Below are 27,130 nucleotides of genomic sequence, written 5' to 3'. Positions count from 1 at the left end.
ACAAGGGTGTGGGTGCAAACTAGAAGTAGGCAAGAAAACAGAGCGTGTTCTCATTTTTTGTCTGAAAGCCCCACCAGGACCACTGAAACTTGCTTGATTTCCCCAGTCCAATTATAGCTGTGCGCTCAGTTCTTCCAGAATAGCAGCACAGAGCTGAGGGACGGCGTCTGCGTAAGCGAAGAAGGGCTAATAGAGTCCCTGAAGCTAACTCCATTTCGCTGCTCCAGCTAATGGGCTGTGATATTTTCCCAAACTAACTGCTGCTGTGCCCTCTTAGAAGCTAATCTAGCCTTGTGCTTCAGAGGCCGGGGCATGCCACGCTCACCCTACCTCACTGTCCAAATCTCGCCTTATCTCGAGACAGAAAGGAGAAGACTCAGCTCCCTGACTTACACATGCGTGACGTGCCCAACCATCCTCATTCAGGCTGTTTTGAGCAAAGGTTCCTTCTGGTGCCAACACACCCTACGATGCCATGCTGCCTTGAGCCATCCAAGGAGATTTTTAGATTTTATATCAGGCCTGAGAGACAGAAAGCGATAGGCGCAGTTGTTGAAGGATTCTCTTTTAAAACCCCTATATAGCTCTCGGGTGGCTAATAGCATCCTGGATGCTGCGGTGGGTAGAAATGGGCAGACATAAATCCAGGAAGATGGCTCCCTGGTCAGCCATACAGCAGACAGCTCGCCCCATTCCAGATGGTTGTGAGACATACCGGTGGCATTACAGTCAGACGTTGAGACTGCCCATTGACTACATATTAGAGACCATCATATTTTTGTAGTCTCAAATACACCACGGCCCATTTTAAATGAATCTGCCTCACAATGGCGGTATAATTACTAAATCTTTCAATAAAACTGATTTGCAGACAATTCTGCCATGAAATTGCTACTCAGCACTCTATAGGCAAGATCAACGGGTCGGGTAGAGCCCTTGCAATTATTCATGGCATTCAAGACCCTGAAATGTTCGGAGCTGGTTATAGATACTGCAAAAAATCATGTTGAGAGCAAAGCAACGGTAATTAAACGAGCACAGAAGAACGCACTTTCACATGATGAGATGTACTGCGTTCATTCTACACGCCCTCCATTCTAGTCTCATCACACATTTAGAGTATAGAAAAGACATTCGCAAGACGGTCCATTTTTAACAGGCAGTTGCAAAGGTTAATTATTTCCTAATTATACCTAGAAATGGCAAACATTTGTTTTTCTCCCTAATTGACAAGAAAATTAACTGTGAACTCACTGCATTATAAGGCGTGTGAGTGCTTCAATGCACAGAAAGAATCAAAAAGCCATTATGGTTCCCACTGCGGCATCCTTTGAAATCACTACATTTCAATGCAGATAAAAGAGAAAAATCACAATTATGCCCAATATCCTGTGGCTCTTGAAGCTGCACTTGAGACAATAAAGTTCAATAACTCTACACGCATACCAGCAGAAAGAGCATAAGGGGAAGCGTAACCTCAGTGCTAATCAATATTAATTCCTTTGCCGCTCTAATGACAAGGTGTAGTCAATGTCGGTCCAGACTCTCTTTCTTGGGTTCAAGCATGCTGGGCTTGTTCTGCAGGCACCTGTCTGCCCTTGTACCTGAGCTGTATTATGGGCGATTATCACACCTCGTCCCCCAGGCAGAAGGTCTTCATGCGTCTGCGGCATTGATCTCATTTGTTGAGGAGATAAGGCTGTAATTGGATGATGCCTGAAATCAGATGGAACTCCATGGCAAGGCCAAGGCTAATTCCACTATCCCTGACCTGCCTAAATAGCTAGGCCATGGCCACAACTACAGGGGGTTAATCCTGTCCAACCCCACCCCCAAGCCAGCTCATCACCATCTGGGCCACTGTCCACCTCTCCTCCTCCTGTTTAAGCCAGGCTCCAAGCCATTGAGGCAAGCGAACAAGTGTACCCGGCCACTCCAGACAAGAACCTGAGCCAAGACCCTAATTGTGAATGCATAATCTATTGAACTGTGACTGTAGTGGCTGTCAGCAGGATAAATTACTACATAAATATTTAAGCTCACATTAAATTGCCCAACAACCACAAACTCTGAGTTCCTACACAGTCTACTTCTCAAAGTAATTATTCTTGGAGGCAGGGTGGTAATGTTGTTAGTTTTGTTTAACAAAAGACACAAGGATGGCTCGAATAAACTCAGTATCTTAACGATTTACTGATTTGCACACAATATTTTTCACCTTTAACAAGAGTACACAATACTAGTGGTCGGGCAATATGCTGATATAACGCCAATATTTCAAACAAATTCATAGTAAACAACAAGTCACATGCTGCTATAAAATTTATATTTTCACATAATATTTACTGAATTAGAAATAAATGTAACAAAATTAATCAATATGAAAAAACTCATTTGAAAAAGAAAATCTGTACAATTAATAGATTTTTACTTTGGAATTCATTAACCATATAAAGAAGTTTGTTTTGTTAACACTTTACACTAGGGCTCGAACGATGCGTCGGCGTAATCAATCACGTCGATTATGCATGGTTTATGTTCATCCCTAATCCCATGTCATGTTTCACACAAAACAAAACTCGAATAGCGCGTCAGGCACGAATGATTTCAATGTTAACCCTTAGAGGTCTGAGCTGTTTTCTGGGTCCTGGAGGTGTTCTGATATGCTCTGACATGTGTGCTGTTTTCTGTTACTTGTGAAATTTTCAACGCAAAGACACGTTACGCGTGTAAAAAATTCCTGCAGCGCGAATGAGGCGTAGAGCATGGCACGGTAGATGCAAATAAGCCTTGTTCGCACGAATGGTACAAATTGAGCGTTAATGAATTAGTGCTATTTGTGCATTCACGCGTTTGATGCGAATTCGCGTCTGCCGCCCGAGTTGAAAAATCTGAACTTTGGTGTCAATTCGCGCCGCGTTGGATGACCTGAAAACAGGTCATCAAACTGGCCGCGGGATAGGCGGAAGTATCCCTGACAGCGGCCGTCATCCAGGCGCAGCTTCTGGAGCGAGCAAATGGTGAAACTCGCCAAACGGTTCACCTCCGAAGGGTCCGGTGGACACAAATACGGCGACGATCATCCCCACACCGCTGTTCTACAGTCCATAGCAAATACAGAGCGGTGACTCTCTTGATGAATGCTCGATCAACATAAAAAAGATGGCCGCAATGGGTTTTGATTCAAAACGCGCGTAAATTTCGCTTCAAACTTGTGTTTTTACGCGCGTCGGTTTCACTCTTGACGTGCGAATTAACACAAATTGGTCAAGCATCAAACTAGTCACGGTAGACGTGCTATCCGCGTCCAATGTTAATGCACAGTAAAGCAGATGCTAATGGCTAGTACGAACGCTTAATACAAGCCTGCACATTTTCACCGCATTCAACAAAAGTATAAAAAATGGTGATGTCCATTTTTGGACAATGGTGATGTCCATTTTTGGTGATCTCCATTGTCATGTTCATCTATGAACATCAGGAAGTTTTATCCCAATTGACAGCGTGTTGTTAAACAAAATGTCAGATGGAGCCATGAGTTCATCCAGCCCGTTCTCATCCCAAGGCGTCATATACTGGCGCTTTTGACAATGCGTATACATCCGAAGCACATGGCACCCTTTAGCGTCAATATGAGACGCAGATATATATGGGCCAGAAGGCGCCTCCTAGCGGTCTAACCCCACATTATATACCCCAAGTTATATTGACGCTAAAGGGTGCCATGTGCGTTGGATGTATACGCATTGTCAAAAGCCTCACTATATGACGCCCTAGGATGAAAATGCGTTGGTTTATCAGATATTTTAAACGAGGACTTTAAATGCTTAGTAACCGAGTGCAGAGTAAACTAAACAGAGTAATCTTCTTGAGCAAACTAAATCAGTCATGATTATACAGTTAACCTTGGCTCTCACGTTTATGATGTGGCAGACAGCTAGTAGTCAAATGTGGTCTGTTAATTCAGTGCGGGTTTGTCAGGAATGCGCTTGGGAGTCCTGAAAATTGTGGAGATGTCAGCTCAGTTACATTGGGTTGTTTTTGCAAAAAACAAAACGCTGTATGAATGCAACAGTATAAGCAGCGCTGCCATACTATGTGTGAAACATGACAGGGGATTAGGGATGAACATAAACAATGTGTAAACGACGTAATCGATTATGACGACGCGCCCCTCCAGTCCTACTTTACACAAACGTTCAATTCGTTAATTTTATTTGAAGGTATAGTTCCTCAAAATTACAATCCTGTCATCATCTTCTCACCCTCATGTCGTTTTAAACCTGTACGACTTTCTTCTGCAGAACACAAAAGATGATATTTCTAGCTTCTGAATAAAATATAGCATAAAACAATTCTCCCCGTTGTACTGAAAAAAAAAAACGGTTTCGACGAATATACAGTAACAACATCCAGAACAATAGAAAAAGCTGTAATGCAACGTATAACTTTGACTGCTCGGCGTGTTTTGAGAGAAGTGAGATGAAGCAGCGTATCAGGTGAAAAGCAATAAGCTATACCCTGAAGATGAAAGCTTCACAAATGCTTTGATGACTCAGAGTTTGGTGCATAGTGCTGTTTTTGATCAGACTAACTAGAAGGAAGGGAGTTTTGCAGAATGCAGTCATGGGTTTGATAAAGTGTCGAGAAACTCTGAGGCTCGTCTAAGAAATATCTCGCTAGAAAAAAAAAAAGGCTTCCTCTTAAGCTTGCGTGCCTTGCAAAAAAAAAAAAAAAAAGAGAAGCTTTTAAGCCCAAAGACACTTACTGTGACGTGTCATTTCTGAAAACATAAACTCTCACTTAGAATGAACATTCTTGTGGCGTATTTTCATTTCCAGCAGTATAATGTACAATAATAAGCAAAATCACGGAGACCCGCAGTGCACCCAGTTCTGGGAAAGTGGAGAAATTCTTCATAACTGCGGCAGCAAGAATATTCCGGAGATACAAATATCTATAAAACTGTAAACTATTTTTCTCTCCATCCCTCGCGAACACTCAACTCGACAGCACCGGCGGGGCTAGACGGTAATTCGACCGGCCAATTTAAACATGTCATGATTGAGCTGGAAAGAACAAACGGACATCAAAGAACAAACCTCGAGTCTGAGAGAAAGAGCAGCGTGCTGGCGGGAGGCTGAGAGAGGGACGAGAAACGGGTAGGGGGGGGGGGGTTCGATTCGTGTGTCATTACGACCACACCGCTGTGTTGCTATTCTGGATTCCTGGGGTTTGACATCTAGATTGCAGATGGATAAGTGTGCCTTAAAACCACATCCCCCATCAGGGAAAAGAAAATCATTTCTCATAACGGCATCTATTTACTGGCACGGCCTATCTCCCCCACAGGGCCCGAAACAAATGAAAATGTTATTTCTCTCCTCATGAACTCCCACCTTTTCTGTCTGCCTTTTTTCACTGCCAGCAATTTCATTCTGCCTCTAAATTTGAGTTAAGTCCATGACTAGAGGGAAATAATGTCTCTGGAATAATCTTTCCGAAACTATGATTCCAGGGGGCTGTGTTCCTCTTATATATTTATATCCTTTCACATTTATTTACTCTGTTCGCGGGCTTTTTGCCTTGCGGTTTTGGAGAAAATTGCAGTGGCTTCTGATATGGAAGCGATGCGACATACGGAGGATCTCTCTGTAATCCCCTCAACCGCAGCGAGGCCTTGACGGGGACCGAACATGCCCTCTGCCAAACATTTAAACAGCCCTGATGCGGACAGAAAGCCGCGCACAACAGCGCCCGTCAGAGAGGCATTTCGAGCGCCACTCAGAGCTGATGCAAAGCACAATATTAGCTCAACCCATGGCAATGTTAAGCCTAGAATGACACAATTGTACGCATTGCAAAACAACCAGATGAAGGGTCTTTTTTTTTTTTTGTGGTGAACACACATGATCAGACACGTTGAGCTGTTGAATCCAGCTCACAACATTCCTCAATCCTGTTCCTCACACTTCTCAACATCCAATCTCTCATGGTTCTCAACCACTGTCCAACACAATATTTAAAGGGCCCTCATATATGCTATAATATTTCAATATGTTCTGCTGTAATTATGTTGAAGTTGCTTGTTTCGATCTTTTTTAATTAACAGAAACTAGGAGAGTACAATGTATTGGATTCATTAAAAACATTTATTTTTGTGATAACAGATGTTCAGTTTGTATGTTCTATTAAAAGAGAGATATTCCATTCATACCTCAGATGTATGTGCTTTTTAAGTTCGATTATTTTAATATAACTTAATTTAAATAATTTTTAAATCATCATTTTAAGTCATCTTGCATATTTGAAGTTTGCTGTGGCCTTCTGGTTGAGAACCACTGCTTTATGGCAACACAGTGGGATGTAAATGAATTGGAAATAAAAATGTAAAAAAATAAACAAAGAAAGAAATATTTAAGATTAAGTCCAATTTCATCCAAGTCATTAATCAAATGAGTTGCATTTTCCCCTTAAAATGTTATGCTATTTTATTTCCTTTTCCCACAATAGAAGCATTTTAACTATTGCTCTTGGACTTGTGGATCCCGTGTCCGGTCAGGATTCAGACGTCGGCTCTGGGCAGGGTTTGAGGTGGATGTTTTAATAGCTTGTTCTTTAACACTCTGTGTGTACTCAGCCTCTTCCACTCAAGCATAAATCTCAACAGAACCGTGACAGATAGTTCTGGAACCTTGGCTGGATCCAGAACACCCAGCAAGGATTTATGTTTCCCCAACCACCTGCGTGGCCTGACATGCCATTTAAACGGCTGCTGGAAGAAAATCAAAACCAAGAAACTACTTTACTTTTTCATTCCATCTCATGTTTTTTTTTTTCTTCTTCCTTTGCATACGAGGAGAAATACTTGTGGTTGTTACACTAAATCACAAAGGCAATAAAACTTAGCGATTTGTTACATATCACAAATCCTTTACATAACCACTTTAACAGAAATAAGAGATTTTCTTTATTTACTCATTTCCTTCGATCATAAAGCTCTGTGCTTAGACCGAATTCACGACGAAAAGTTTGATTTTATTCTCGACGGACACGCTCTCTGATCTCGGTCTGACCAGATAGTGAATAACTGAAAAACACAGCACAGTTCATTAACTCAACGTCAGTGAGCACAACGCCTGCAGTGTGTTAAAAGCCTCTTTGAATACAGTCTAATGGTTCGGAGTCCAGCGATATATACCTTCTCTGTGCAGCCCAGCAGACACATTCACACATTAAAATCCTATTGGGGGACGAAACAGCGGGAAGGCCGCGCATGGAGATAATGGCCATTCAGACCGCAATATCCGATTGCCATACAGAGCTGTAAAGCAAGGAAGGTGGTATATGAAGGCTCAACTTTGTGTTCTTTATTAACACAACATTATGAAACAAATTAAATCTGTTTAATGCCTGCAAGATGGCACAACTGATCCTTCAAACAGGAAATTACAGATAGATAGTTCCGCTCTTTGGATGGGCTAGTCCAGCTGTTTGGATTTGAAGCTGTTGAATATAGTCAATACACACTATATTCACACAATACACACTGTTTATGCCGATGACCAATCAACTGAATTTCACAAATTGCTAAATGTATATAATATATAATAAAATGTATACTGTAAAAATGATATGACCAAGAAATCATGGCAACATATGTTTTTCAATATATATATATATATATGTATATATATTATGATTTGAAATTACTATGAAATTACTTGAAAAATTGAAGGCAGCAACTGAACTTAACTTTAGTTAAGTTGAAGCAGGTGGATTTGTTTTTATGTGCTTGCCAAACAGCTAATGAATACCCTACAATATAACTTGCATATAACTACATTATTTAGTAGATAAATTATTTATTGTGATTATACTGACATTGGGAAGAAATTTACTTAATTATCTTTAATTATGAATCATTAAGAATGTTATTTGTAACTGTTGGTATCGTATGGTGTTCTTTTTCCAATCTGTTTTCACACACACACACACTATATATATATATATATATATATATATATACATACCTATTATTATGATCACATTTAAATGTAAATCCATGACCTTGGCATGTTTATTAAACATTTACTTTTACTAAACCAAAAACATTGTATTACTACAATTTATCAGGACTCCACAACACACCAAACAATACCACTTAACTGTGGTAAAATCATTCCCTATATTCTGTGTGGCAGCCACAAGTCAATGTAGCGAATTCAACACAATAGTGAGAGATTCGATTGGCAGTGCCGAACAGTTTCGGCCATGCTTTATGAGGAGAAATGGAGAGTAACCAGGCCTACAACCTCACAACACAAAACCTTTCCAACTTCTCCTCCCACTTTCTCTCATCCCCGGAGAACCCCACACAGCCTTTCCGTCAGCACCTGAGTCTGCTGAAGATACAGCAGCACTACTTGGCCTGGGCAAGGCTGTCTCTATCCATCATAAGGAAGGATCATTAAGGACTGAAAACACAAGTCGCCTCTGAGGAAGCCAAACAAGCGGAGGGGAAAAAAAATGTCAGGAAGAGAAAGAAGTCTGGTATATTTACAACATAGGCTTAGGGAATAGGGTCATGGCAGCTCAGTTGAACACACACACACATAAAAACACACAGAGGCACCAGGTCAGGGTGATTTGTAGGCCCGGGAGATATGAGCTTGTGCTGGTGTTTATGAAAGCGACTGATGACTGTTTCTTGGTGGGAAAGGTTTCATTTGTTTTACAGTAGCTCATAGTCCTGGCACTGTATTTCACAACTTTTCTCAAGTGACGCTTGCTCCACAGAGGGTGAGGGGTGTCGAAGCATTTCCCCCATACAGTACGTTGTGTGTGTGTGTTTGTGTGTGTGCAGGCATGCTTTCTATACAGGCTCCGAGTCAAAAAAATCTTTTCTTTTCCGCTCTCTTTCTCTGCCGCATTCTCGCACATTCTGAATATGTACCCACATTGGTCTCTTATTGCTATGGCAACAAGCGATTTCTCTTGCTCCTTGGGCCCCGTGCTGTCATTATCCAATCAGAACAAGACCTTTGTTAAGATTCCCTCAGGCTCCACTTATTCAACTCACTATGATGAACTGACCTTAACACTAAAGGGAGACAGAGAGAGAACGACAGCAAGAGAGAGATCCCTCCAAGCTATCAGTCTTTATCTGGAAATAAATAAATAAACGAGGAAACGACGGGCATCTAAATGGCACTACAATCTGCACTCTGATCTGAAAAGAAGACAAAGAGAAAGAGACAACCCAGTCTCTGCCAGCACTTTTTGTCTGCTTCTCTCTCTCTCGCTCTCTCACTCCCTTCCTCCTACTGTCTGTGGGTGAAAAAAAAGAGGGATTTGGAGAAAAAATGACTGGATGCTGTTAAACTGGACTGGATTTAAGGGTACTGTGATGGTGGCACTGGTTCAGACACTTAATCAGATCAAACAAAAATAATCAGAGACAAAAATTTAGACATACGAGAAGAAAAATGTGACTTCTGAAAACACACTGAGCTATGGAGGGTCATGCAAGTATAAAGTCAGTCTCTGATGTTCATTAGTCATTTCATGCTCAATGTTCTAGTTAAAAAAACAATCCAAATTAAACAAACAAAAATAATTATAAATTGTAAAATATATATTCAAAATAGTACAATATAAATAGTATATAAAGTAAAATATATAAAAACGTATAAAAAAAACTATTCATACACAAGCCATGGTTGACTTGCACCTGATGCTTCAGTGCCTCAATATGATTGGGTCCCTACTTGATAGATAAGTGCTGACTGTATGTGTAGATATGTTCATTTGTGTTGTCTCTCTCCTATCGCCTGTGATGGACAGTTAGCTGTTAGATAATGACAGCACAATACAGACAGGCTGTGATGAAAGCAGACCACCCTGTCACTGTGTGTCAAAATCTCTTGCCACATTCACACGAAAACAATCTCAGGTTCACCTCAGTCCACACCTGCCAACAGTGGAGGAATCGTGGAAGATGTATGACAAATAAAAAAGTCTTGGTGTCCACGAGACTCAAGAGCCATTTTCTTCAGCGAGTCTTTGATTTGGAACTGTTCGTTTAACTTACAACAGCGAAATTCAGATTATAGTTGATAATTCAATAAATTCAAGTACATTTTTTACTCATATCTGGACTCGGAATTGCTTAAATTGACAATTAAAATGACATTCTGTAACAAAAAAAAAAAAAAAATCTAGCAGCTGGGATTTGCTATAGTACAGCATGTATACAAATAAATTTGAACATAATATACGTATATGTATATGTATGTATATATATACACAGTACATACACACACAGACATCAGTGAAATTGTTGGGTTAGTTAGAATGTTTTGAAGCATCGAAAATACATTTTAGTCCAAAAATAACAAAAACTACGAGTTTATTCAGCATTGTATTCCAGCTATGTTGTCTTGAATAAAGAAGGTATCACTACTTAACTACAAAACTACTAATTACAATAGTTCATGTTTTTCACATTTGTTTTGTTCGTTGTGTCAAGTTGCTGTTTGTTTGAAATAACAAACCTGTTTACTCGAAGGAACAGTTGACGAAGTGCTATTAGAAAACATCCTGTCATAGCATTTTGGTACACAATGGCTACTGTAGATGCAACGCGCATTTGAAAAAGTGAGGCGCTGGAGAGCACAATTCGTTTGAATGCAAAATACATTTTCACCTCTAGATGGGAGAAATTCCTGCACATTGTCCGTTTAATGTCATTATTTTCATTTTTGGGTGAAATAACCCTTTAAAGTATTAAATGACCAAGAGTTGTGAGGCCATGGGATCCACGACATGTGTTACAGATCTTAAAGTGACAACAGCCTAATACACTTACTGCTGTCTGTCATTTAAGGAGTAGTTCACTTAAAAAAAAAAAAAAAAAAAACTGATGAATAAGGGTGTTATCAAGCGAAACGATTGCTTGTTTAATAAATAAATAAAAAAAAGTTTAAGTTTTATAAGCTCAAATGCTCGCCTTGCTCTGTTCTGTGACGCACGTTTGTGACTCTCCTGTTCGAACTCGTTCATCAAAATGAGCAAATCTTTTTCTGAGTCGTTTGGTTCATTCAACGAATGAATTGACTCTTTAACGAGCTCAAACAGGAGAGTCACAACGCGCATCACATGTTGTCACTCTGTTGACAATTTGAGCTTATAAAACGTAAACTTTGTTATTATTTATTAAATGAGTGATCGTTTCGCTTGATATGACCCTAATTCATCGTCTGGAGTCGTTTAAAGCCCTTTGAACAGTTTGCAGTTTGCACTGAAAGTGTCTTTTGGACCTTGAACCGCTTGGTTCCCAGTAAAGTGCATAATAAGGAGAAAAATGCTGGAATGTTTTCATCAAAAACCTTCATTTCTTTTCGATAGAATGACATGGACATCTTGGATGACATGGGGGTGAGTAAATTATCAGCAAAAGTTTTTTTTAAAAGTGAACTACTCCTTTAAGGATAATCAAAGAAGAAGAAAAAAGAATAAAGAGAAAATCCTTCACTGTTCTAGACTGAATAACTTTTGTAGCTTTAATGAGGATTCAACTATATTTAGATCAACTAATTAAAAAAATACTGTCTTTATGTTGATTTATGTTTTTTTCTAAATTAATTTGGAGATTAACTGTGAAATTATTACAATACAAAAATATATTTAAAAAATGTAATTTAAGGTGCGATTAACTGTACAATTAAAAATATGCTATTAATTAGTTGTTTTTTTATTGACTGACAGCACTAGTTAATATAAATATATCTAGTCCTTAAAATCGTCCCTGAGCAGCCTAATAAGGGTGACTTTCACAAAAATCTTTATATATATATATATAAACACAGTATATGTGAATGTTCTTTTTTTTTCTGATTCTTTGAAATAATTAAAAAGAAAGTCACACATTTAGCTTGTGGCTGTGCTAAAAGTGTGAACGTTAATGCCAAAAAAAAAAAAAAAACAGCTGTTGCATCTAAAGGAAGATAAGTGTGTGAGTGATTTGTGTGCGTGTGTGTGTGCAGCGCTGGCCAGTTTAAACATAATGGCAAAGCAGAGAGGGACGAGTGGCAGGTTTATTGTGGTGCTGTCACCAGGCGTGTTTCAGGTCAGAGTGACTGACAGCTGATTTAGAGCAGAGCTGTTAAGCTATAAAGCAATCATAACCACTACTGTTCTTCAGACACACTCCGCATTCCTTTCCACATGCACACAATGAACTGACAGTTACGTATAAACACACTGTGATCCAGACAGGCAAAAAATTACCTCCTCACATGCACAAACAAATGCATTTTCTGCACGTTCTACACTCCTGTTCAAACGCTTTAACTCCTGCCATGATAATAAGCTAATTATAGGTGCGATGCAACTGCCATATCTCTAATAAGGAACATTTCAAATTAGAGAACGAGCGAGTGGGAGAAGAAGAAGAGAGAGAGAGAGATCAGGAGTGACGAATGGAGACGGCAAAAGAACTACTAGATAATTGATGCGAGCAATTACAACTTCCATGTCGGAGCAAATTGGTCGGCATTTCTCAGCATGTAAGGGCCCCTGACCTCATTAAAACAACTGTGTAGAAGAATAATCAAAATTAGCGGCGAGGTTTGAGGATCCGTGACAAACAGAGAGCGGAAAGTTTGACTCTAATGTAATCTGTTATGACTTCAGCCACCAGAGAGCAATATCCGCAGGTCAAATCCTCAGCAGAAACATGACCTCTCCGCAAAATGCCGTGGACTCTTTCCACGTCCCGGCGAAATCAAATAATAACAGTAATCATTAAGAACAACATCTATATTATATGACATAAATCTGCTCCAGCAGCCATAATTACAGGGTGGAGATTGTTTTACCACATAGCGAAAGAATCCCCCAGCACAGGCAGAACTAATAATCTACAGCCACTAACCACGACGCTGGATTCACTGAGAAAGAGCAAGAGGGCTACAAATCCTTGCAAACCAATCAGACGCTAACAAAGTGAACACACAGGGGCCCATGGGAAAGAATGATTTTTCATAGCGTTGTATTTGGAGAACATTTACTGTATATGAAGTGCTGGAAACACATACATAACCAAACTAGCTGCAATGTGTTTATACTAAAGCTGCACAATTCTGGAGAAATTGACAATCATTTTGTTTTTTCAATAGAGATCAAAATTCTCTTACGATTCAGAATAGACAACTAAACAAAATAATGTAATTTAGAAGTAATCTAGACACAATGTTAATCGCCCAATGTTTATTTGAATGTTCCGCTGTGATCATTTCATAGACATAGCCGAATTGTTGTCATTTAGGAATAACATCGCATGGGTGTTTCAAATTGCGATTTATTAACTATTGTAGAAGTAGTTCACTTTTGAAAAACTTTTGCTGATAATATGCTCACCCCCATGTCTTTCTTTCCTCAGTCGAAAAGAAATTAAAGTTTTTGATGAAAACATTCCAGGATTTTTCTCCATATAATGGACTTCAATGGGAACCAAACGGTTCAAGGTCCAAAAGATAGTTTCAGTGCAAACAGTTCAAAGGGCTTTAAACGATTCCAAACGATGAATAAGGGTCTTATCAAGCGAAACGATCGCTAATTTATGAAAAAAAAAGTTAAAGTTTTAATATTTTATTTTATTAAAAATAAAGTTTTATAAGCTTAAATGGTCGACTTGCTCTGTTCTGTGATGCGCGTTCGTGACTTTCCTGTTCGAACTCATTCATCAAAATTAACGAATCTTTTCCCAAGTCAACTCATTTCATTTCATTCGTTGAATGAACCAAATGACACGAAAAAAAGATTCGTTCATTTTGATAAACGAGTTCGAACAGGAGAGTCACAAACGCGTATCACAGAACAGAGCAAGGCGACCATTTGAGCTTATAAAACTTACACTTTGTTATTTATTTTTTTAAATGAGCGATCGTTTTGCTTGATAAGACCCTTATTCATCGCCTATAAAAGCCCTATAAATAGTTTGCCGTTTCTACTGAAAGTATCTTTTGGACCTTGAACCATTTGGTTCCCATTGAAGTCCATTGTATGGATAAAAATCCTGGAATATTTTCATAAAAAAAACATTAATTTCTTTTCGACTGAAGAAAGAATGACATGGATATCTTGGATGAAATGAGGGTGAGTAAATTATCAGCAAAAGCTTTTTAAAAAGTGAACCATTCCTTTAATTGTGCAGCTCTATTTCACAACTACCTAAACCTCAAATTCAAGTGATGAGATAAACTTGAATTCTTTATCAAGACTGAATTATGTGGTTCTAAATGTAACCACATTTGTGGTAAATGGATTGTAAATGTAAATCTGAATGGTTCACTCTGAAATCTGCCGACAACATTAGTCATGCAGATTCTGACCAGACATAAGTGCGCGCGTGTGTGTATGAGTGTGGAGAGCACGTCTCTTTACATTACACACCCGACCCCCACACATGACGGACCACTAAACAGGCCAAACTGCCACCTGACCCTCAATGTAAATATTTCATTGCTCTGCCTCAGTTAAGACTGCTCTGAATGATGAATGAGCAATAAAACGAGTTACCCAGAAATCCCAAAGTACAGTCTCTATGGCGACCAAAGAGCAGGTAATGTCATCGCTTTCTCTCAGCTTTTCGGTCTGTTTCACTGTCTGTCTGTGCCTCTCTGTGTCAGATTAGCAGGCTGTAATGAGAGTTAAAGAGTCGCTTTAGGATGCTCCCTCTATTGGAGGAACGCTGCAGTGACGATGATGTTAAATTAACTGTCATATTTAAGCCTTTTAGTTTGGTTTTGTTCGCGGCTTGGACTGACCTCATTATCGTCTCCCACTTTGTCTCTCATCAGCAAGATGGTGACGGGTAGGCAAAGGCACCAAACGCTCAGGGGGCACGTACGGCCGTCCCCCATTCCTCTCGGCAAACACACACACACACCAAAAGAAAAGCATTAATGTGCTGTTTACTGGAATCCGGCGCCCTGTAATTGCCAATTTATTTGATAGGCAGCCGGATAATGATGGCATTTCACTCCTGCCGCAGAGACTAAACACATGTGTGTTTGATTCACCCTGTCTCTACCACACATCCCCTTCTCTCCTCTTCCCTTTGCCCTGGCCTCCAGCCACCCTGCCTGGGGAAACCGTGCCGCCATGCTGGCTTCAAACACGGCTGAAAGGGGACCCGGGGCTTCGGAGCAAATACAGCAAGCCTGCCAATTTATCCAAGGTTTGGGGTTACTGCTGCCGAGAACAAGGCTGATGCGCCATTTGTAGCTTAATGAGCTGGCAGCGCATGGGGGCAGAGGCAGGGGGAGAGGGAAGAGAGAGGGTGAGAAAAAGGAGGAAAAGAAGGGGGGCGAGCAAGATGTCCTGCGTGACCTCTTTTGACCCCAGCTTCCTCTCTGTCAAGTGAAGATCAACGCCAGGCTCTTTCTCGCATTTTTTTTTTTTTGCAGTGGATAGGAGTAAGAGAGAGAAGACATCATTAGAACTCTGCCAAACAGTCGATAAAGAGAAAGAATTACTCCTCAAAACCCCAACTCAAGCTTACTCTCTTTTTTCACTTCACTTTAAGGAAAATTATGTGCGTATGCAATCATGAATAAATACAAACAGTATATACACTCACCTAAAGGATTATTAGGAACCCCATACTAATACTGTGGTTGACCCCCTTTCGCCTTCAGAACTGCCTTAATTCTACGTGGCATTTATTTCAACAAGGTGCTGAAAGCATTCTTTAGAAATGTTGGCCCATATTGATAGGATAGCATCTTGCAGTTGATGGAGATTTGTGGGATGCACATCCAGGGCACGAAGCTCCCATTCCATCACATCCCCAAGAGGCTCTATTGGGTTGAGATCTGGTGACTGTGGGGGCCATTTTAGTACAGTGAACTCATTGTCATGTTCAAGACACCAATTTGAAATGATTCAAGCTTTGTGACATGGTGCATTATCCTGCTGGAAGTAGCCATCAGAGGAAGGGTACATGGTGGCCATAAAGGGATGGACATGGTCAGAGACAATGGTCATTTAGGTCGTGGCATTTAAACTAAGGGCCTAAAGTGTGCCAAGAAAACATCCCCCACACCATTACACCAACACCACCAGCCTGCACAGTGGTAGCAAGGCATGATGGATCCATGTTCTCATTCTGTTTACACCAAATTCTGACTCTACCATCTGAATGTCTCAACAGAAATCAAGACTCATCAGACTAGGCAACATTTTTCCAGTATTCAACTGTCCAATTTTGGTGAGCTCTTGCAAATTTTAGCCTCTTTTTCCTATTTGTAGTGGAGATGAGTGGTACCCGGTGGGGTCTTCTGCTGTTGTAGCCCATCCGGTCCTAAATCACTTGCACTGTTTGTAAAATTACAGATTTTTTTTCCCGGTCACCTATGTGGATAAATTTACTACTTCAACCTACTGTTCATGCTATAGTGAATAAATGTTTGCAGGAAGTTCCCACATTACAAGCGGGGAACTTTCGGGAATGAGTAAAATTATGCTCAATACCCGCTAAAAATTCAGGCCTTGCTCTCCATCTCTGTTATCTAGTAACTCTATGCTGGTATGAAGTGTTTTTTATGGTGTGACTGTGAATAAGCTTCCATCATCCTCTCAGGAATAGCTCAACTTTGAGTGTGACCCTGAGAAACTGCTCAAGCAAAAAACCTCCAGCACCTTTCAGCCAAGGGTTACATAACATTCAGTGACAAATACACATAGCCAATGAACTTTGAGTAGACAGCATACTAATTTGATGAGAATGAATTTTATCATAACTATTATTCATGTCAATCTAAAAAAAAAAAAAAATCTATGAGATCCTCAATGGTGAGCACCTTATTCTTTTGCTAATATTTAAAGTTATAATTATTAAATATAATAAAATAACTTGTGATTAGATCTCATTGACTTGTCTCCATTTTACACAAAATAAATAAATAAATAGTCATCATATAATGTGTGCCTTTATTTCTTTCTTTATTTATCTGGTTCATCTTGAGTCTTAAAGGGAGAGTTCGGCCAAATACAAAATAATCATTTTTATTCGAATCTTCATCTATACTGGAGCTCATGTCTAGCCTACATCCAGATTAAAAGATTGAAACAACATAATGTCCTTTTTTTGAGTGAACTATCCCTTTAAGACTAAAGTTAAAACCCATCACACATAACACATTCTGCATATCTTGGCGGGTAGTTTTTACCTGTCCAATAATCAAACTCAATCTTCTGTTTCACCTCTAACTTTATTTGTTTCCCCTATTCCACTAGCATTTCTTTTTTTCCTATCTCCCTTTCCCTCTCCTCACCCCCCCTCTCACGCTTTATCTCTTCGGTCTTCCCTCTCTTCCCTGACGAGGGGCTGCAGGTATCATTTCAATTTCTGATGTCAACATCAAATTACTTATTTCATTTCATGCCTGGCCAAGCATCCTATAGCTACACGCAGGAGTGGTCGCGCTCAACTCGTTCTGCCGTGTCTGTTCCGACGACTCGCCTCGCCCTCCAGCTGACAGCTCTAATTATGCCCGATATCTGATAGTGCCGGCACACACTCGGAGACTCACATCTCCACTGCGGGAGCCAGAGCTTGAGGTTTGAAGAGGGCCGATGCCAGACTGCCTGAGCTTTCACACGAGCCTCTGTGTAAGATCCGTAAAGAAGGATAACATAACTTTCAGTGCAATGTAAACTGTATAGACTGCCTTCACATGGGTGAATGCTGCTTCAAGAGGGTTAAATATGGCTGTGTGTGTGTGACGGCCCATGGGTTTCTGGTTTCTGTCAGGATGCTTGGGTTTGTCTTTGTGTTTGCAGGGTGAACTTCTGGGTGGAGTGGAGCTGAGGCCGTCACGTAAATCGGAGTCAGCTGGCCACTGTCTCTAGATGGCATAAAACCCGCCCCTTCCTGATTGTCGCGCGCTGCACTGTTTGATCTGTCGCGCGTCCCCAGCATGGCGTTTCCTTCTGTTTTGGTTGTGTTTCGTTTGTTTGAATAACTGGCATTATGTTTTGCCAGTTCCATTTGTTGAGTCTTTTCTAATGATTTCCCATATTGTGTTAAGTTAATCCACTTTCGTTAATAAATATTCTTTTGTTTAGTATTCCCTTGAGTCTGGTTTCCTCTATTTGTTGTGGCTTTTGAGCCGAGCCATAACAAATTGGGGGATCGTCCAACTTGGAAATTATGCTGTTAACAGGGTTTAATTTATGTACGTTTTTTCGGGGTTTCCAGTAGGGTTGGGTATCGTTTGAATTTGAACGATTCTGATTCCGATTCCGATTCCTTGTTTCGATTCCGGTTCCTAACGATTCTCGATTCCGATTCTTTTAAGAGGAAGGGTCAAAAAAGTTTAGCTAACCTTGCTAACCAACGGCCTTTCTGAAGGAAATACTCCTTCTGTAAAAATACTCCTTTTGTCACAAATTTAGCATTTTGCCGAGATTTCGTTATTTTTAGAAAAGCGAAGCCACACTTTGGATCGCCGACGTAAGGTACTCATGTTCGACTCCTATGCCAACACTTCCGGTAGACGCTTCTTCGTTGGTGTTGTTCAGCGGTTTCTTCTTCCGCTCGACGGACTGTGAATGTCGAAACTAGGAATCGAAATTTTAACTTTTGAACGATTCCGGGAAAAACGAAAAGTTAGTCTCGGTTCCAATCGATACTCGATTCTCGATACCCAACCCTAGTTTCCAGTAGGGATGCGCTGATTCTGAACCAATGCCGATAAACAGACGTTTATTTTCATATAATGGCCGATAACCACAGAATGGCCAATATTTAATATTTCTATACTATTTTGTCTCCAAAAAAAGGTATGTATGGTGGTGGGCCGTTATCGGCGTTATCGTGCTGCGTCAATGCGAGACTCTTATCGGGCGATAAAAAAATATCACTGTTGAAATAGTTCACTTTTCAAAAAACTTTTGCTGATAATTTACTCACCCCCATGTCATCCAAGATGTCCACGTCTTTCTTTCTTCAGTCGAAAAGAAATTAAGGTTTTTGATGAAAACATTCCAGGATTTTCTCCATATAATGGACTTCATTGGGAACCAAACGGTTCAAGGTCCAAATGAGAGTTTCAGTGTCTCTTCAAAGGGCTTTAAACGACACCAGACGATCAATAAGGGTCTTATCTAGGACCCTTCGAGTCATGACTCGAAAAAATACGCGTTTGAACAGGAGAGTCGCGAACGCTCATCACAGAACAGAGCAAGGCGAGTATTTGTGCTCTTTGAGCTTTATTTTTTAAATGGCCGATCGTATCGCTAGATAAGACCCTTATTCATCGTCTGGTGTCGTTTAAAGCCCTCTGAAGCTGCACTGAAACTCTCATTTGGACATTGAATCTAGATTGTATATGACTGAATACACAAATAACAGTTCAAATGTAAAACGTCACGATGAAATAGTACATTTGGAGTTTCGGTGCTTAAAATATGTGCTTTGTGTTTTTACGGTACATCACTGATGTCCAACCATGGACGCTGTTATATGTTTCACTGTGTTTCTTTCTTTCGTTCTCTCCACTTCTCTGGTATATAAGCAGTCGCGCTTCAGCCTGAGTCTCCACTGTAGCTGCCAGCTAAGTAAATAGGATGTTCTTATCACCACCCGAGCACAAACACATACCAAAGCCTGCAGGCCTGGGGGTGCAGACAGCCTCCGCGCTATTCTACATGTACCTCACACCCTGACAACACAGGCACACACACACACTGAGCTCAAGAACAGCTCGGCTCTTAAAACACTCCTATTGTTCCTGTTGGCACAGGGTCTTGTCTAGACCAATCGAACGGATAAGAGATATTGTAAAATACTGTTTAAATATTGAACCTTGTTGTTTGTGATAATGAGACAGATATGAAAAGCCACCAACTGACAGATATAAATCAGGTGCCAAGACCAGACCTACCTTAACTCTTAACTTTTTTCTGGGTCCTCAAACTTTCATGCAGCATCAATACACACAATAGCAATGGTACAATTCTACACTAAATGCCAGTTCTGATACATTTAGCATTTTAGTTGTGACTGCTATAAATGCAGAGTTCACATACAGATGGATTACCTGAAAAAAGGACTTCACTAAGGCTAATTTAAACTTTACACTGGCAATATTTAGCTGATATTTTGAATTATTTTTCCAGTCATGGAAAACAGAATAAAAAAAATCAACTCTTTAAATTATCATTATAAACTTCAGGGGTGTTGACTGAGTGTGATTTCTTGTTAGTATGGTGAGTGCTACACAGATTAGATTGGTCACTCACGTCTGTCAGTCTGTCTCTGGAGCTGCTCCGGATGGAGGGCTTGGATTCTCCACTGACGCTCTCACTGTCGCTGTCTTTGCAGTTGTTCTGGCCTGGCTTCAACTGGAAAACACAAAGACAGCAAAAAGAAACAAACAATCAGATACAGCAAGAAGAGAAAGGGCACTAAATTAAGTTATGTATCTAAATACATTTGGAAAACAAACAAAACAAACAAACGGAAGCAGCTCTGGTAAAAGGTAGCTATTGGATGTACACTACTGTTTAAAAGAATCTTATGTGAACCAAGACTGAATTCATTTGATCAAAAACTGTGATATTGTCAAATAGTATTATAATTTAAAATAACTTCTTCCAATTTGACTATCTTTTGAAATGTAATTTATTCCTCTTATGGTAAAGCTGGATTTTCAGCATCATTACTCCAGTCTTCCGTGTCACATGACCCTTGCTTCAGAAATCCTTCAACTATATTGATTTCTTGCTCAAGAAACATTTCGATATTATTATCACTTGCTTAATATTTTTGTGGAATTCATAATACTTTTTTCAGGACTCTTTAATGATTGGAAAATTCAAAAGAACAGCATTTTATTTAAATTGAGATATTTTGTAACATTATAAACCGTCACTTTTAATCAACTGAAAAACTATTAATATCTTTCAAAAAAAAAAAAATTAACAAAAACAGCAAATCTGACTAATCTTACAGTGCAAATCAGCCAAAATACAAACTGACAACCATATTTTGTTGTTGTGTGAACATTTGGGAGATGCTAATTCGGATGGGGACATCTCTAGATTCTTTCATTTGGGTTCCCACACCTTGGTTAACTTTCAAAGAATTTCTAGGTCCAATACCCTCTAATTCAAGGACTTAATTTGTGTGTTCAACAACAAACATCGAGATGCCATCGTAGTAGTTTTGTGCGCACGTGAACGTCATGGCAAAGTACCTCACGCGGGAAACACTTAACAAAACGCTTAAATCAAGCAAGCTAATGTTCATAGGCCATGAAGTGTTGTCGAAATAAACTTTCCTTCGACCGGAGAGAATAAATTGGAATTTTTTTCCAGAAAACTTCTTGCAAAAAATAAATTCAAGCACTTTTAAAGACCTGTCTCTATGTGCGTTTACTTTCCAAAACATTCCATTACCTTGAATTTCTTTTTTTCAGATTCACAAACTTTCAAGGATTTCAAGGACCCGTGGGAACCCTGTTTCATGTAATTTCATCACTTTCTCTATGAATACCATGGCCACACCGGTCTCGAGTCCCACAGAGGAGCTCCAGAAGTATAAAAGGAGGAGTGACGACAGTGGAAGACGACGAGAGAGGACCAGGTCTGGACTTGGTGTTGTTTTGTTTTAGTTTTTATGTGGCAGTCATCCATGAGGGGCTGCCGCTTTTCATTTATTTGTTTATGTTTATTTTGTGATTAAAGTTTTGCGATGAATGTTCGCTGGTTCCTGCCTCCTGCATCCCTGAACTTAATTTTTGTTACAAATACATTAGCCAATATTCCAAAATAATAACATTAAAATATAACATACATTCATGCAGCGAGAATCGGACACCAAAAATGGTAACCCCAAAATTCTTGTATATCTGTTGAAGATATGGCACAGAGGGTTGAACATACAGAAACTGGGTTTTAATCAAATAAAGAGCAACAAAATAAATAGGAAAAATCAATAAACTGACATCTACATGGTTTTAAGCCTGAATTCTTATCAGCCCTGTGAGAAAGAGAAATAAAAAAACAAACTACTTGTACATCAAAAGCAGTTTTCCATTCAGTGAGCCACTCTCCCCATGCAAGGACCAGAGATTCACAGCAGGTGTCCTTCAGCAGACGAGAAATCATAAAGAACAAGAGCAGAGTGTAGAGGAGAAGGACGAGGGGGAAAACGGGAGGAGGACATAAAATCCAAAAACATCTGAGCCCCAATAAAGTCTGGAGAACAATGGCATACTCCTGGGACCCGGCAACTGTCATCAAGGTCTGCAATTTACGTCTTCTGAAGCTTCGCCATTCAGACGGGCTGTTTCCGTACCCCTCGCGCTGCCAAAAAACCCACTGCCTTCATCTTTCAGCACATGAAAACCCAGTTTTATGAGTCGAGATGAGCTGTAAATGGCTGCAGTGTCACTTAATGGAAAAAGCAGAGCAGGCCACGGCACACTGGAGGGGTTGTTTACCAAGATGGAGAGATAGAACGGCCGCTCATTTCTTTTCCTATCTTTCTCTCCCAGACATTCCCTCTTTCATACTTCCCCATCACGTAGGAGAATAAAAACAGATTCTTCGCGATAGTTCTTGACAAAGGCAGCGGGACGGGGGAGGGAAGAAGATGAGGGTTGGAGAATATCTCTTTTCACTGGTGCAGGCTGTGGGTTGTTAAAGGCGCACAGGCGGGATAAGGGACTGCGGGGAAGAGGGCCCTTGAGTAAAGCACATAATTAAAATGAAACTGTTCCCTTTCTGTAGCCATTAGCTATGTGAAAGGATCTCTCTCAGAGGGAGAAGCTCAGTGACTCCAGGCAGAGACGCTTGCTTCTACCAGCAGGCCACCGTGATAAGAGGCAGGCACTGCTCAGAGAGAGAAAGAGACTGAGTGAGAGTTGGCAGTAACAAAAAGTTTGAAGTTGAGGGAGGATGGTCAACTAGGTGCATTTCTATGTGTCGGGTTTTATTCCTGTTGGGAAGCAGGTTCAAATACTGTCTTTATTCAGACATCCTACATCATTTCAAGCCCACTTCGGACCTACAACGGCACTGGCCAAACCTCTTTCACATCATCGACGCTCAGAGAAAACAGAAGTCCGAGAAACGCAGGCAGATTCAGAAGATAATCATCCATTGACTCATACGGTGGACTCTCAACAAACCTGGAAAAGACACTGTGAGATAATCTTCTCAACTGCTCTTTTAAAGGAGAACTCCCGCACAAAATGAACCTTTGGCCTAATAACACATTGGTGGTCGACCGTTCTCTGAGATTTGTTTTCATGATAATCGAATGTAAAGAGTTTTATCCCAAAACACTGTTTTGTGTATAACGCTAGTATATGGGGGCAAATAATAAGTAAAAAGAAATCGCTAGTTAATACCACTAACAAGGCTCAAAATAGCCCCACACTAACACAGTAACATCATGAGGGTCCCTACGTGCAAAACGAAGCATTGAGAGCCAGACAGTTTAATGATACTTTATAAAGACAGTGCACTTTGTGTATACAGGCAGAAGCCATCTTTGGAAAACCCTCGACCAGTCGAACCACAAACCGTGCCAAGTGAGCTGAACTGTATGAACCCCATTCGTGGTTCGACTTGTCGAGACTTGAGCCTTGTTAGTGGTATTAACTAGCGATTTCTTTTTACGTATTATTTGCCCCATATACTAGCGTTATACGCTAAACAGTTTTTAGAGATAAAGCTCTATAAAATCGATTGTCCTAAAAACAAATCTCAGAGAACGGTCGACTAATGTGTTATTAGACCAAAGGTTCATTTTGCGCCGGAGTTCTCCTTAAAGTCCAAGGGAAACTTTAAAAAAGAGGGGGGGAAAGGAATGTATATCCAGCAATAAAAAAATATACAATAAACAAATTCAATAATGATTTGGAAAATAATAAAAGGACAATGACTAGGAAATAACCAAATGAAAATAGTACATAAAATAATGTGTTATTGTATTTGAATCTATTGTAAAACTACTGTATCAATTCCACATTTAGTTATTAAGCTTATAAGCCATTTGTTTTCATTATTAAAAAACATTTGTTTTAGGACATTTGTTTTTTTTAACCAACGTACAGCTTTTTTGTAAACAAAAACAAAAACAGCTGGTATTACTTTTTAAGAAGTGACTCTGGGCAGTGAGTCGGAACTGAAGACACTGGTTAAGAGCTCCGGATAAAAGTTTAAATAAACAAGTTTTAGTTCAGTATTGCCTAGTTCAGATGACAAAAAAAAAATGTATAATGGATACTGGCTGTAAAGCTCCTGTACATACAGTAATGTGATTCATTATATGGCTTGCATGTGTATACTTCCCAAAAAAGGGTGGGTTAGGGGTGGTGTCACTCAATCATTTGCACAGCACTGTACAGGACATGCACCAGGAAGTTTCCTACTGAGCGTTAAGTGTTCTGAAGAAAAACGCAAAATAAAATTACCATGAAGAAACACTTATTATTCTCCAATTAAGTAATGCAAATGTCTATGTAAAAGGATGGTGTATCTTGACTTACTCTGAGTTGAGTAAATAATCAAATGTTAACACAGATATCGAACCAAGATAAACTCCCTTAAACCAGTTAAGCAGGTACAACTTTAACATGAGAAATTAAAAAGCGATTTGGAGATTTGTTAGCTATCCACTTAATGCCTCTTAAATAGCCTTTGAAGGCACTGAAGGCACGCAGGTCATTTCATATGAGTTCTCAGAGTCATTTTTGAAGAGATTTTATTAATAGAGGTGTTAAAGAAAAAAAAAGCGCAATACTGGAAGCCACGATAAATTACCATCATCAAAAAGTTCAGTGCAAATCGGGTTTCCACCCACAGTCGATAAATCAGTCCAGTCTATGTCCACGCATTGTTCATTACTCCACATTTACAGTTTAACAGGGCATCTCACTAACTCTAAAATTAGTCTGATGTCTAGACACATAAAGTGTGATATCTATTGTGTTCATTTTTATTGTCTCTACGCTCTTTCTGGTTTTGGCATATGATCGTTACCTACTGCTGCTCGCTAGATTAACTGTCATAACAAACGTAATGCAGTTTCTTGTAAAAATGATCGTTCTTTGGAAAGCAAGCATCTCCCATATGTACACGCCTGTGAGTGTGTGCACATAATAATGTTGTTTACGAGTGTGTGTGTGGGTTTTCACAGTCTTGCTTGTGCAATCATAATGACGTTAATGAAGACTGACAGTTCCACCAGGTTGCACCATAAGGATAAACTCCTTTAACAACCCAGAGCAGAGCCTTGGTAAAGATTCCCCCTCCAGGAAGATAACAAACAGATGGTTTTCATATTCCAGCAACTAATTCCTCAACAATTAAAAACACAGTAAGACATTAGCATCTAATGAAACATTTAAACTACCAGTAAGTGCATCTGCCATTAATTTCAACACAGTAAGTTCTTGTTTTGCCTCAATCTGTTCCCTGTTAGGGCTGATTTCTCCCTCCCCCCTGTCTGAGTTTACTGAAGTATAGAATTAACAACTGTTTTCAATAAGCAGTCAGCATGATTCCCTGGCACAAAAGCCTCCACGCTATTAAAAATTAATTTATGCTGCCAAGGCTTTGATGTGAGGCAGTAACGGAAAGAGCTTCTCGCTTTGCCTTCCTCATAAAAAGGTCAGAGAGACCTGTGAGCGTTAACCCGGGTCTTGCGATCGCCCGCAAAAAGAAATGGTCATTTTATAGATAGCACAGTTTTATAGCGCTGTAATCACATTGCACTTAGCGAGTCCCTCTGAGGGAAAACCTCCACGAAGGTAGCCTGTTTCCAACGGGGCAAATGGAGGCCGAGCGAAACAGCTTTTGACTGCATTACACTCATGGAAATTTTGTCAACAACTTGCTTTATTTTGAATTTACTGCGATTTCGCACAGGCACCCGCACTGAAGCTACGCATCCATTACAAGCGCTGTTACAACAGTCCATACGTCTAAATGTATTTTATAGGGATTGTCTCAAAGACACGGCACACAATAGCTTTGAGTTTCCATATAACAGTTTTAATGGCCCTTTAAAGCTGAAAGTGGGAGTGGTGGATTTCAATTGAGAACGGTGCCTTAATCTGAAATAATACTGACATACATTAAGAGCTTGCTTGTAAAAGCCATATTAGTTTATACTGAGATGGGAGCACTTGTAAAGAGGCAAGAGCTTAGATAAGCATCCTGATGCTATACGGAGATGTTTGCATATTCGAAAGCAAAGAACCCATCGGAAGAACAAAACAGTGTAGAAATTCACGGACGGTTCCTCCGAGGTAGAAACGGAGCTCAAATAATGGGATAAGCATCCTTTTAAAATGGCTTTTGAAGCTTTCACAGGATTATCGTTAGCACATGTAGTCAATTACTTCCTTTGCCCACTTGCTGAAAAGTGCTCGGCGGTGTTATGATAAAATTTTACAAGTCTATTGAACTACTCCCACAGGCTCGGCCCACAACCCGATGCAGTCAAACACAAAGACCGACTCGGCCACGTTGGCCTTTTAAACGGCGCCGTTCGCAGACCCCAATACTCTTTTCATCTAAAACCCTACTTTGAACAGCTCGGCTGACCCTTCGCTTCCAGCGGGAGCCCGAGGGATTCTGTTGCTATCGGCTTCTGTTCTTCCTTAGTTACGCACTACGGCAGCTGTGCAGCTTGACAGTAATAAAACCTGGAACAATTTACCAGCTTTTATTGTTCTTCTGCGGCGTTTCAGCACAGCTAACCTGTCCTCCAAGGAGCCGAAAGAGAGAGTGAGAATCCCACTAGAGCGCCAATGAAAGAGGATCTCATTTACCTAAAAGCGCTTATAAATTTTTAATTTGCTTTAACAAGTAAATTAACAAGTCCCTCATTCGGGAAGTTTTATGGCTGCCTGCCACTGAGGGACAGCCATGAAAGTTTTATAGATAATCCACTAGTGTGCTTGGCTGCTTATAATAAATTGTCTATTTCCTGCTGCAGAGTCAAATCCCTCAGTTTCCAATGACTACACTTTAAATATCTCCCTCGCTGCTTTCTTTTCAGTGCAATATAACGCCTGTTTTAACACTGGAGCAGACGGCG

The 27,130-nt window shown here is 40.1% G+C and overlaps 1 protein-coding gene across 5 annotated transcripts in view; it reads right to left on the bottom strand.

Annotated features, from left to right (window-relative positions):
• Positions 1-27,130, bottom strand: part of auts2a (activator of transcription and developmental regulator AUTS2 a) — a 348,996-nt gene that overhangs the window by 167,110 nt on the left and 154,756 nt on the right. For all 5 annotated transcript variants that reach the window (XM_089126455.1, XM_089126454.1, XM_039676289.2 and 2 more), the window contains exon 4: positions 20,314-20,415. In XM_089126455.1, the coding sequence (XP_088982581.1) occupies positions 20,314-20,415 (102 nt within the window). The remainder of the gene's footprint in view (positions 1-20,313; positions 20,416-27,130) is intronic.

This window comes from Pimephales promelas, chromosome 23 (assembly GCF_988280905.1).
Source record: "Pimephales promelas chromosome 23, fPimPro1.hap1.1, whole genome shotgun sequence".
Lineage (NCBI taxonomy): Eukaryota > Metazoa > Chordata > Actinopteri > Cypriniformes > Leuciscidae > Pimephales > Pimephales promelas.
This window is presented reverse-complemented; position numbering and strand designations above follow the sequence as displayed.